Source organism: Parus major, chromosome 1 (genome assembly GCF_001522545.3).
Source record: "Parus major isolate Abel chromosome 1, Parus_major1.1, whole genome shotgun sequence".
NCBI lineage: Eukaryota > Metazoa > Chordata > Aves > Passeriformes > Paridae > Parus > Parus major.
Genome location: NC_031768.1, coordinates 5,451,496 through 5,462,933, shown reverse-complemented (window position 1 = coordinate 5,462,933; position 11,438 = coordinate 5,451,496). Strand labels below are relative to the sequence as shown.

General features: G+C 42.2%; 1 protein-coding gene across 1 annotated transcript in view; it reads right to left on the bottom strand.

The window, feature by feature from the left end:
* Nucleotides 1-3,095: 3,095 nt before the first annotated feature.
* The window catches only part of PDXK (pyridoxal kinase), a 44,530-nt gene continuing 36,187 nt past the window's right edge, over nucleotides 3,096-11,438 (bottom strand). Inside the window, exon 11 of the mRNA XM_015636182.2 lies at nucleotides 3,096-10,989. Coding sequence (XP_015491668.1) covers nucleotides 10,877-10,989 — 113 coding nt within the window. The 3' untranslated portion in view covers nucleotides 3,096-10,876. The remainder of the gene's footprint in view (nucleotides 10,990-11,438) is intronic.

Below are 11,438 nucleotides of genomic sequence, written 5' to 3'. Positions count from 1 at the left end.
GGCTGTCTGGTCTCTGCAGCACCCCAGCAGCATTCAAGCCCGTCACAAGGGGTCAGCAAGAGCAGTGTTTTCCACTCACTTCCATTCTCAGCTCTCCCGGAAAGACCTGGCTGCCCCAGGAGCACTTGTTTTCAGGAGAAACTCCTTTTCTTTCAGGTGAGTGTCGCCCACCACAGATCCCCTGGGGTATGAGATGAACACAGATGGAGATAGATACAGATAAATAGATGCCATAGAATGGTTTGGGTTGGAAGTGATGTCAAATATCATCCAGTTCCAGCTCTCTGCCATGGGCAGTGACACCTTTGACTAGATCAGGCTCAGAGCCCCATCCAGCCTGGTCTTGAACACTTCCAGACTGGATGGAACCCTGAGCATCCCGTGGATGATGGATGGAGCTGAACAGAGCTCTGTACACATCTCCATATAAACAAATATATTAATCTCTTTGCCTGTGTGCACCCGTGTGAATTGATCATGGTGTCATTGCTATCATGAATCTGTAATTAAGTCACTGTTATAATTGTAGCTTCTCCTATTGAGTCACTTTTTAAATGTTAAATTAGTTGATGATTAAGAGTTGCTAACCCCTTCTGAACCTTTATTTTCTCATATCCATATACTTTACCCCTTTACCCTTCTGCATCTCTGGTCTTTGTGTAAATCATCCTAAATTGACTCTAATCTGATTTTCTTACGTGTGCTTCATCCATGTCCTAAGTAATAGAGTCACCTTTGCCACTGAACTCTAATAAAAGTTGCACTCTCACAAATTCATATTAAAACCTGCTTCTTGCCAACTCCTTTGACAGTGCTCATTCTCACAGGGCTGTGAGACTTTCCCCTAAAATATCCAAATATTTTCAGACCCCTCCCCAGCTGCTGTTTGTATGAGCAATAGGAGAAACAAACAGATTAAATGGAAGCATTGGGCAGCTTCCAGAGCTCTGATATCTGGTTTTGGTGAGACTTGGAATGTGTCCCACATTGGGAGTGCTGGGAAGGAGGGTACAGGCTCAGGAGAGGCAGGTGAGGTGTAAGGGAGAGGTTGCACAGCCCCTGCAGTCAGTGATGATGTGGCTCAGAGCCTTGGAGTGATGACTGGGGGGGATGGAAAAGAGGAAATTTGTAGTGGGTTTGTGCTACTGATGGCCCAGCATCAATGAGTTATTCTACAGGCACTTAGGAGAAATTTCTGGATCTTCATCCCTGTGAAAGATTTCAACTTCCCAGACACCAGCTGGGAATATCATTCTGCTGAGCAAATCTTGGAAATTCCCGACTTTGGTAGGAGGTAACTTCTTATCGCAGACACTCAGTGAGACAACTGAGTGCAAAAAAATGCTCTGAGAGCACAAAGATGCTCTCCTGGATCTGCCCTTTGTGGAGAGCAGAGGACTTGTGTGGGATATGGTGTTTTGTGGCTGCCTTGGCCACAGCAATCGTGAAATGGCCGAGTATAAAATTTTCAGTGTAATGAGAAAAATATTCAGTGTAATGAGAAAAAAGGACAGCAGAGTTGCTACCCTGGACTGCAGGAGAGCAAATTTCAGGCTATGCAGGGAGCTGTTTTAATGGAGTACACACAGAATCTGCTTCTGAGGGTTTAGGGAGCCCACAAGGGTGGGTCAGACTTTAGGAATCACCTTTTATCACCACTGGAGCAGATGATTCCACTGCAGTTTGAGTGAAGCAAGTAGAGTTTGGCCAGCTTGGCTGAGCAGAGAGCTCCTTGTGGAGCTCAAGATGAAAAAGAAATTATGTGATCTCTGGAAGCAAGGTCAGGCTGCACAGAAAGAGCACAGAGCTGTGGTTCACATATGTAGGGAGAAGACACAAAAAACCAAAGCTCTGTTAAGAGTTAAAAGAGAAACATCACCAAGGGAAAAAAACAGAGACCCATGCTTAGGAAAGGAGATGTATTTTATTGAAAAAAAAAAAAAATACATTTCACTTATACACCATGAAAATACTGAGTTGTGTGTTATTTTCATAAGAAGAGGTCAAGACTTGCACAAGAAAACCACATTCTTTATTACAGCATTACTCCACGAGATGAGGCTCTGGTGGCATCTGCACTGGGCATTTTCACTAAACAGTAGAGCAGGGCTAAATGTGCTTTGGGCAAAAACCCTAAATATTGGCCTCTTCCAGGTGCTACTGCCCATTGAAGATATGGCATTCATTTGGTCAATACTCAATTATTTCTGACTTAGAGACAAATCTTACTGTTCCTCTACTCACATAGGTCCTAGGCAAATTCATAGCTATCCCTCCCCTCCACTTTTGACAATTTTGATTCATTTTTCACATTCAGCCAGATAAAATCATGTTAAAGCAGTGTATGGGCTGCCAATCTCCCAGAAAGGAAACAACACTGACAGGGGATGCAGCACACTAACAAACACTGACAGCAAATGACAGGATCATTGGATGGTGCTGAATTCTCCAGTTTCCTCCCATCACTGCAGCTCCAGCAACAAGCCCAAGTTTCCTCCCCACCAAGGCATGTGTTCACATCCAGCACCTGTCAGGCACTGAATACAGGAGCTGTACCAAATGCAGGACAGGTGACATCCCAATGCCATCTGTCACAGCTGTGTCCCAAGGACTGTGCTCCAGGCCAGCTGGGACAGGCTCTATCACACCTCTGAAAACCCCTTGTGAACTAGAGACCTCTTATCAATCTGTCAATGAAATTTAATACTAATGCCACATAAATTCCCAGGTAACTGCCCTTATTTATTTATTGATTTAGCGATTTTTTTATCTTGCTTAAAGCTGGTGGGAAGGAAAAGGTCATGACCTGGACAACTCTGACACCATGCAAGTGCTGTGAAAACAAACTTGACATTTTCTCCACTTGGATCTCCCTATTATATTCCCTATTTAGAGCACTGATTTATTCAATGCTATTTTCTACTCTGCTAGGCACAAGCATCACAAAGATCATGAAGAACAGCCACACCAATTTTTTTAGTATTATAATATTTTTGCATTGAGAAACGGGATGGATTGAGAACACCAAACTCTGCTGAATCGCCAGCTCTTCTTTCAAGTACTTCACTCAAAAAATTTTCTTTTCTTTACCACTAACCATGCAGCTCTGTAATTAGGTCCTGCTCACCCAGCACCTCGCTGCCAGGGGGAGAGGCAACTCCACTCTCCCTCGATTTCAGCAGCTGCATTGTCCCAGACCCTCTCTAGGAGCAGCATGGGCACTTATCTGTTCCCAGGATGAGGAGGTTAAGGGAACTAAAGAGGATTAAAACTTCAGGGGGTTTGACTGGATGAATTCCCCATTGATTTTAGCTCCTTCATGTCCCTTGTTATGGGGACAGGCATATCAGGGACAGCAGAGATGATGGGAGAGGAAGGTTAGGGTGCAGTTTTATGGTGTAGCTGAGATGGACGAGTTAGATCTACGACAACAGCTGATAATTCTCCACCTTTCTTTTCAAAAGCACAAAAGCCAAGCCTGAATCATCTGAACAACACACTTCCAGAATCTCTTGGTTCTCCATGGCCTGCAGAAGAAATCTAAGGGAATTATTACGCTGTGGCCAGGGAAACAGGGGGCTGTACACCAGGAGCTTCTGGGTGCACAGAGTTGTGCTGAACCACAGCCTCGGTCCAGCACTGCCCAACAAACCCAACAGCTCCCCACTTGCTCAGAGTAACTCCTCCACATTTCCCCCACGGGAGGATGCAGGCAAAACTCTGCCACCACCACGGGGATGCTGCACCCACAGATTCCCAGGGGAGGAAAAGCCAGGCACAACATCTCCCCAGCACTGCTTCTCCTGCCACAGCCTCCCTCCTCAGCAATTCATTATTCATCTTGGTGACATTTCTCCTGCTAGCTTAGAAAAGCAGAAGGGCTTCTTTTTTAACACATCCAGAAATCAGGAACTCTTGGGAGAAAAACTCATGATAAATTCTCCTCTACTTTTTGCAGTGGTGATTTATTCACAAGAGTGGTGAGGATGCTGCCACATTAATTAAAAGGGATGTGACAAGTGACCTTCAGTTTTGCCAAATCACCAACTGCTCCGGTAGGTAATGACATTTATCATAAGATAATGGTCCAAAAACTCTTTTATGATGCAGACCCTTGTGCTTTTTTACAGAGACCCTGAAGTTCAGCCAAAAAAAATTAATCTGGACAGTATGTGGCCAGTTGTGCTTTAGCCCTGGTTTCCCAGCCATAAGAGACTCAGTGTGTTTAGCAAGATGAAAAAAATCCTGCTCTGGTTTTGAACCTTATGAGCAGCTTTGCCTTTTGACTGAATGGGATTTTATTAATAACTCAGCTCTCCTGGAAGGTATTTATGAATTTGCATTCAGAACAAACAACTAAAATTCTTCATTCTATTACAGCTGACAAACCACAAGGAAAAAAAAAAATCTTTACTTTCCCCATTTGCCTATTCACCTGTCTGTGCACAGGGGTAGCACAAGCTATGAATTAGCTTGGTCAGCTCCACACAGTGGGAACAAGCCATTTCTGTTCCATCTTTTGGCTTGTCCATCTATATTTCACTGTTAAGCACTTTTAAGACCTCCCTGTCTTATTTAGTTAAATAAACAAACCCATCCCAAATTTTTAACCTAACCTAGATGTATTTGAAACTTCTTTCCAATGCAAAATTTCAGGCTTATGATGCAAAGCTTACCTGATTTTAAAATGGATAAGGTAGCAATATTTAGGGTTTTCTTTTTAAACAATGGTTATCTACCATCCTATTGCCTCTCTCTACAATCAAGCGTACAAGCCTTACTGCAGGAAGGATACAACTTGTAATGGCCAACCAGAAAAATACACAAACACTACAAAGCCTACAGTTTCATCAGAAATTAAATCATTTGCTATTACACAGAACTTCATTGTTTTTCTGGCACAGAAGTTGTTGAATTACTACACATGCCTCAAGGACAATCATTTAAGATGTGTAAACAGATAACAGGTCCACCTAGTCAGTACAAAGCACCACACAAACTTTAAGTACATAGAAAGTTTGCTCATAAATATTTCTTTGTTTAACAATTCAGCACTAAAAAAATATTACTTAAAAAGGCATCTTTTATTAAGTTATTCAGTTTGTCCAGGGCTGGTGGGGTTGTACTATCCCTACTATATTACAGCCACCTGACTCTCTTTCCAAACCATTTTACTTCTCTGGAAGAAAAGGCTATGTGTGGCTGGGACCCAAAGCTTCAGCACAATCTATAAAAATATAATTCTTTAAGACCTTCTGCTCACATCCTGAAGGCCTACTCAGCCAGCCCCCCAAATTCTGTTTCCCACCCCTACCACATTGCAAATAAAGCTTCAACATACACACACACACACACACACACACACAGAGTACATAAATTACACTCTTCTACACACAGATTTTTCTAAACAGCAATGCAACCACGAGGGCAATAGGTAAGTGTGATTCCAGTGGTAACATATGGCACAGCCTTCTCATATTGCTGGTTTTCTCTCTCTGAATAATGTGCTGCCTTATTCACTGCTCTGCACATTGGGGGATTTATTACCATTATTTGCACTGTGGAGGCACTGAGTCAGGAATGCACATTTAGGAGCATCCCATCTGCCTCGAGGTCCTCTGCTGCCACAGCAGTAAAAGCACCAAACTGGTGGCACTGGGGCTGTCACCTGGCACTGGTTTCCTGGTGAAGCAGATGGGAGTTTTCCTTGGCTGTTGAATGCCACACCACATTCCTCCCTTCTGGAAATGGGTCTCTCCTGAAGCAGTGCCCTGACAGCAGCAGCCCTTTGCTCAGGGCACACTCCTCCAGTGGCTGACAGAACCTCGGGGATTTACCTGAAATCTGCTCCTGCATGCATAAATTCACTGGTTTCCTCATTTATTGACAATAATGCACTTTCAAGAGTTTTCATTTATTTGAAAGGGCTATTTTTGGGCTGTCATTGAACATCTCGAAGCTTGGTTTCCACGGCAGACAAATGTCTTTAATGGACAGGTTTTAGAAAGCTACAGAACTGCTCAGCAGGCTCTCACTTACCAGGAACATGAAGAACATGTGCTTTCAGCAAGAACATCTCTCTGGGTAACTAATCCTGGGATTCTAAACAGGAGTGGAATGACTGCAGTCAATAAACCAGTAAGGCAGCAAGGAGATGTAAAAGGGACGTGTTTCTCTTTATGAAGAAATATTTTAGTACCAGAGTGACCAAAATTTGTAACATGTCTCAAATTTTAAAAGTATTCTTCGACTGGACAAGAACCTTTACTTGGGAGAGCTTCTTTAGTATAAAACCAAACCTGTCCAGGACACAAGTGTAATGACACAGCACTTTCTGCTCTCCTTAACCTGGATCCCTGCTCTCCTCCTGCTGCAAACCACCACCCTGGCAGGGACACTGCTGAGTGCTGGCAGAAACTCTTGTTCCCACACGAGAAACATTTGTTTCCCACTCTACAGCCCTGTGTGCTCTACCCTACACAGCAAAGGTAAAATCTCAGTGGAGTGCTGTTAAATGCTGCACAAGAAACAGATCTCAAAATGAGTTATGGTTCTTATTCCAAGACCCTCTTCTCACCTTGTTTGCAGGAAAAAAGAGCACAACACAATGAGGTCCATATAAAATGTAAGAGGAATGCAAGGGAGTGGTGAAGAATGCCAGCAATTTCCTTCCTATGAACCTTCTTTGAGAAAAATAAAAATTAAGACAACAAGCACATTACTCACTTCCACATCCATATCTTACAGTAAGATGATTACAGGGCATAAATGTGCTCTCTGCCATTAAATACCCTTTCTCTATCCTAGGACATAACTAAGGAAACATTTAATTACATCCACTTTATTCAGCAAGACTATCAAACCATTCTTGTGCTGTTTAATTCTGAAATTATTAACATATTTAAAAATAGGATCTAACAATTTGTGTGTGCACAGTATAATAAATGTAGATGCTTTTATTACAATCTTCCTTGCCACATATTTTAAAATAAAATTAATCAATACAATCACTGTAACAGTCTCAGACAAAAAAATTAACACCATCCAATCAAGACACAGTTAAGATACTCAAAAGGCAGTATGAGTAGCTGGAAACCTTGGTCCTCTGATTCTTTTGTATAACACATGGATTATTCTCCCCACTTGAGATAAAAATCAGCACACAAACATTAATAATTCATACTGCAGGTTTCTGAAGTGTTTCTATTGAGTGTGAATAGCACTGCTTTTAGCACAATGTCTTTATGCACGTCTCAATTCTCAGCATGTAGAGACAAATCCAGGCCCAGAGTTGACTGCCTGTAAACAACTTTTGGTCTCTCCTGAACAGGTGGCTCCAAAAACGAGTGGACTTGAGCAGTGGCCACAGGCACTGCAAATCACTCCAGGAAAAGGGGATCCAACATAAATTAATTCCAGAATGGAGAAAGATTGTTAGGGAAGTTGAGTGGACACAAGCACAAAGCATTCACCTCTCCCATGCCTCCATGTGCTGCAGCAGGAGAAGCCTCACTCTGACCTCACACATGTGGCAGTGAAGCCACCAGTCCCCAGCTGGTAGTGCTGGACTGCTGGGTTACACCTTTCCTGCTCTCAGCATGGCCAGGGAAGATTACCCATGTTACAGACTCCACTCTCTGGGCTAAAGTGCTTGTTCTCCTGTCATCAGTCACTACCTAAGCTAGTTCAGACTGACCTTTTATCTTTTAACTAAAGGTTTGCAAGTCAACAACACTGCAAACACCAGACAACGCTGGTCAGTCTCCTCCAAAGCCCTGAATAAATAGTGGGCACTGTCTGACTGAAACACTTTCCAACTGTATCACACAGCAGGAACTCAGAAAAAGATACAGGTATTATATGCAGGAGGAGAGGAGGGAATTAAATATTAGTCAGGACTGTGCTGAGTCTTTGAATTTTGTTCTGCACATAAGCTTTGTGTAACTCTAAACAAATAAAAAATGTGTACCTTGACATTCAAAAATACCTGTTAGACTGCTGTGGCTACAAAATGTTAGCTACAGAATATATTTACAGATAATTTCTGATGTTTGTTCCTGGCAAGAGATGTTAAGCCCAATTCTTCACTGAAGACATAAACCTGACCTAATTTAGATCAGGTCAGTGGGAGTTTAAAACAGGTATCACATGAATAACACGCAGGGACTCAAGCAGATGAAACCAGCAGCCCATTGCTACAGGATCCAACTATTGTGAAATAGGAACTTTTGCAAATTGAGCACATTAGTATGAATATTCTTTTCTTTTTTTCTTAACATGGGTGTGTCACAGATTCTAAGGAAGGTGTGAATTATTGAATGGATCCATTCTCTGAGGAAGTGGAGAAAGATTACACCTGACAGGTGTAAACTGCTCCAACAAACATATCACTTTGTCTTTTATGTCAAGATCATGGCTCATCATGGTTTACAATTAAAACCTTGTTTGCAAGGTAGCTCCAAGCTTCTTTATTTCAGAGAAAACAGCCCTTGCCTTTCTCCTTATCCTCTTGTGAAGTCTCTTTATTCTAATGGCAAAATAAAATGGTGCTGTCTCACACTTACTAAAAGGGCATTGACCATTGTCTGTACAGGCAGGGAAGTTCAGGAAGTTGATCCTTTCTTCCTAAGAGGATGGCAGGGATTATGCACTTCCACATGAAATACTCTAATTTTAAAAGATAAATAAACTCATAGTTATATTTGGAATATGGCATGCAGCACTTGGTTAATCAATGTCAGAAAGAATTAAAATCTTTCTTGTGTTCAACTGTTGAAACATATCACCAGCTATAGTATTTTAATATCTTTGCTGAAAGCAAGTATCTCAAAAGAGGTTAATTGTCCTCCTGGCACAGCCACCCAAGCAAACAGCAACTTATCTAAAAAAGGGGGGAATATCAGTATGATTATTTTCCAGCCCATCTGGAAGTTGGTGTTGCAGGGAGAACAAAATTTTACAATCCAGTGCTGCAAAGAAAGGCAGTTCAATGTGCTCAGAGAATCATGGAATGGCTGAGGTTGGAAGGGACCTTTGGAGATCCTCTGGCCCAACCTCTGAGCAAACAGGGCCAAGTACAGCAGGTTTACTCAGGGCCATGTTCAGTCAGCATCTGAGAATCTCCAAGAATGGAGACTCCACAACCTCTCTGTGCAACCTGTGCCAGTGTCTGATCACCTTCACAGTGAATTTTATTTTTCTAATGTTTAAATGGATTTTCCTGTATTTCATTTTGTGCTACTGCCTATTTATCACTTCTTGGGCACCACTGAGAGGAGCCTGGTTCCCTCTGCACTGCTTCCCATCAACCACTTGTACACACTGTCAAGGCAGTTCACATCTTTTTACAGGCTGGGTATCAGCCATGAGCTCCTATCTCTGTTACTGACTGCTAATTTTAGCAGCTGTTCACAACACCAAAAATATTATTGCTAGAAAGGTATTTCATGACAGTGGTTAATAAAAACTGTGGCAGTAGAGTAACATTTTGTAGATAAATTCCTGCTAATTTTTCCCTTAAACTGTCAAGTAACATGATTTTTTTTTCACTTTTGATGCCAAATGCAGGAGAGGAAATCAATCAGAAATGCAATTTCCATCCCCTTATGCAGTCTGAGACAAGTAAAGCTCATCAATTTGATCTGGATTTAACTTCACACTAGATTTTATCTTGGGACAAACAAGAACATGGATCCCAGACAGAAGTCCTATGGAAGTGTGAGTGGCCAACACCTGTCAGCAGACCTGCCCTGTTGCTTTAGTATGTGGCTGTGATCCATAGGACACTGAAATGATTAAAAATCCCATTTTGAAGCCTTATCAAGCAGAACTGTGCATTAAGAATAACATTAATAATAATGTATTTCTGTAATCTCTAATTGGTGTTGCTTGCAGAGACATTATGAACAAGTTAATTATCCTGTTTCACTGCAGTTGGTAAACCAGTCCAGACCAGATCCTACTAAACCAAAAGTACTACTTTTGCCACATTTCTTCATTGCTAAGGCTGCCAGCAGTGCTCACTAATGTAAGTCAAGTGCCCATGTAGTTTGTAAGTAAATCCACCCACAATGAACAAACCAAAGCAGCCAACTTCCAGGGTAAGAGCTGCTTCCTTTTTTGCCCTTAGATAAAAGAGAATCAAACCTGGCCTCAGAGGCCACACTCCTAACCAGTGCTACTGAATAAAGGCATGATCTTGTTAATCAAGATGTTTCTGGAGCAGTTTTTGGAGGAAAATCACGTGGGCACCCACGGACATGAGAAATAAGCAGCTGGAACCTGTGACAACTGAAACTGTTCATGGACAAGAAACAGGAGCAGAGATCAGCAACATGAATGACATCTCAAGGTCACTTCAGAGTACTGAATATGCCAAACATCTTCAAAGTACTCCTACACACAACCAGAAGTGTGTGTGTAGCTTTAACCCTGCTTAGTTTCATAGCAGCTGAGATACTGAATACCAGAGTAGGTAACCAGGTACCTCCAGGAAAAGGGAGCATGGAGCCAGCTCCATTGGCACTAGATGCCATCTTGAAATACATTTTCCAGTCAGTCAAGCATTTCACTAGCAAATTCACATCTACAGTCTTTGGCAAGGCAGGAACATTGCTCTCTTGCCCTGGGTAATCACACAGACTAAGTGAATCTGACAGACATTGGGATACCTGGGAATATGCTTCAATGCACACTAACTGTTCTGTTTTTAAAACTGAGCAAGGCCAGCACATATGTTTGAGAGTGGATATCTGCCTATGCTGGGCACTATTTCATGAAAGTCAGGTTTCTGTCACAGATCTAAGGCAAATATTACAATTTACAGGAAAGAAATGAGGACATCGATACATTGTGCGTTATTGGAGACGTGGAGCCTTTATAACACGGTGGCTTTCACTATGATCTCTGGGTTTTCTATGTCCTTTTTGCTTTGGACCATTCTCAGTTCCAGCTGGGCTGAGTTTGGTTTGTTTCCTTCTCCAGCTTGCACTAAAAAGATGACATCAGAATGTCATTAAAAACAGCAGTTTAAAAAGAAACAAGTTACATTGTTCTGTTATCCCACTATTTTCTCCACCTTCCTCCCTTCCCCATTCTCCCTTACTGCTCCCTGCCAAAGGCTTCCAAGGTGGAAAATCCAGATCAGCACTGTGATTTCTTATCACCACTGTTCTTATCACCACACCTCTCTCAGGAAAGAAACACAGCTCTGCTGTTAATTAGGAAGTCACACAGACATGCCCAGAGAACCCACAGATTTCATTAAGAACTGAAATATGGGAACTCCACGGGGAGAGAGACAAAAAAAAATGCTCCTCACATGGAGCAACGAACTATTCTCAGTTGATAAACCCCTCTCAGTGCTAAGCACACACTCAGAGGGACAGTGGGTGAGCTACACTGAAGCAGGAGCTCTTTGGCACACCAAACTCAGCATC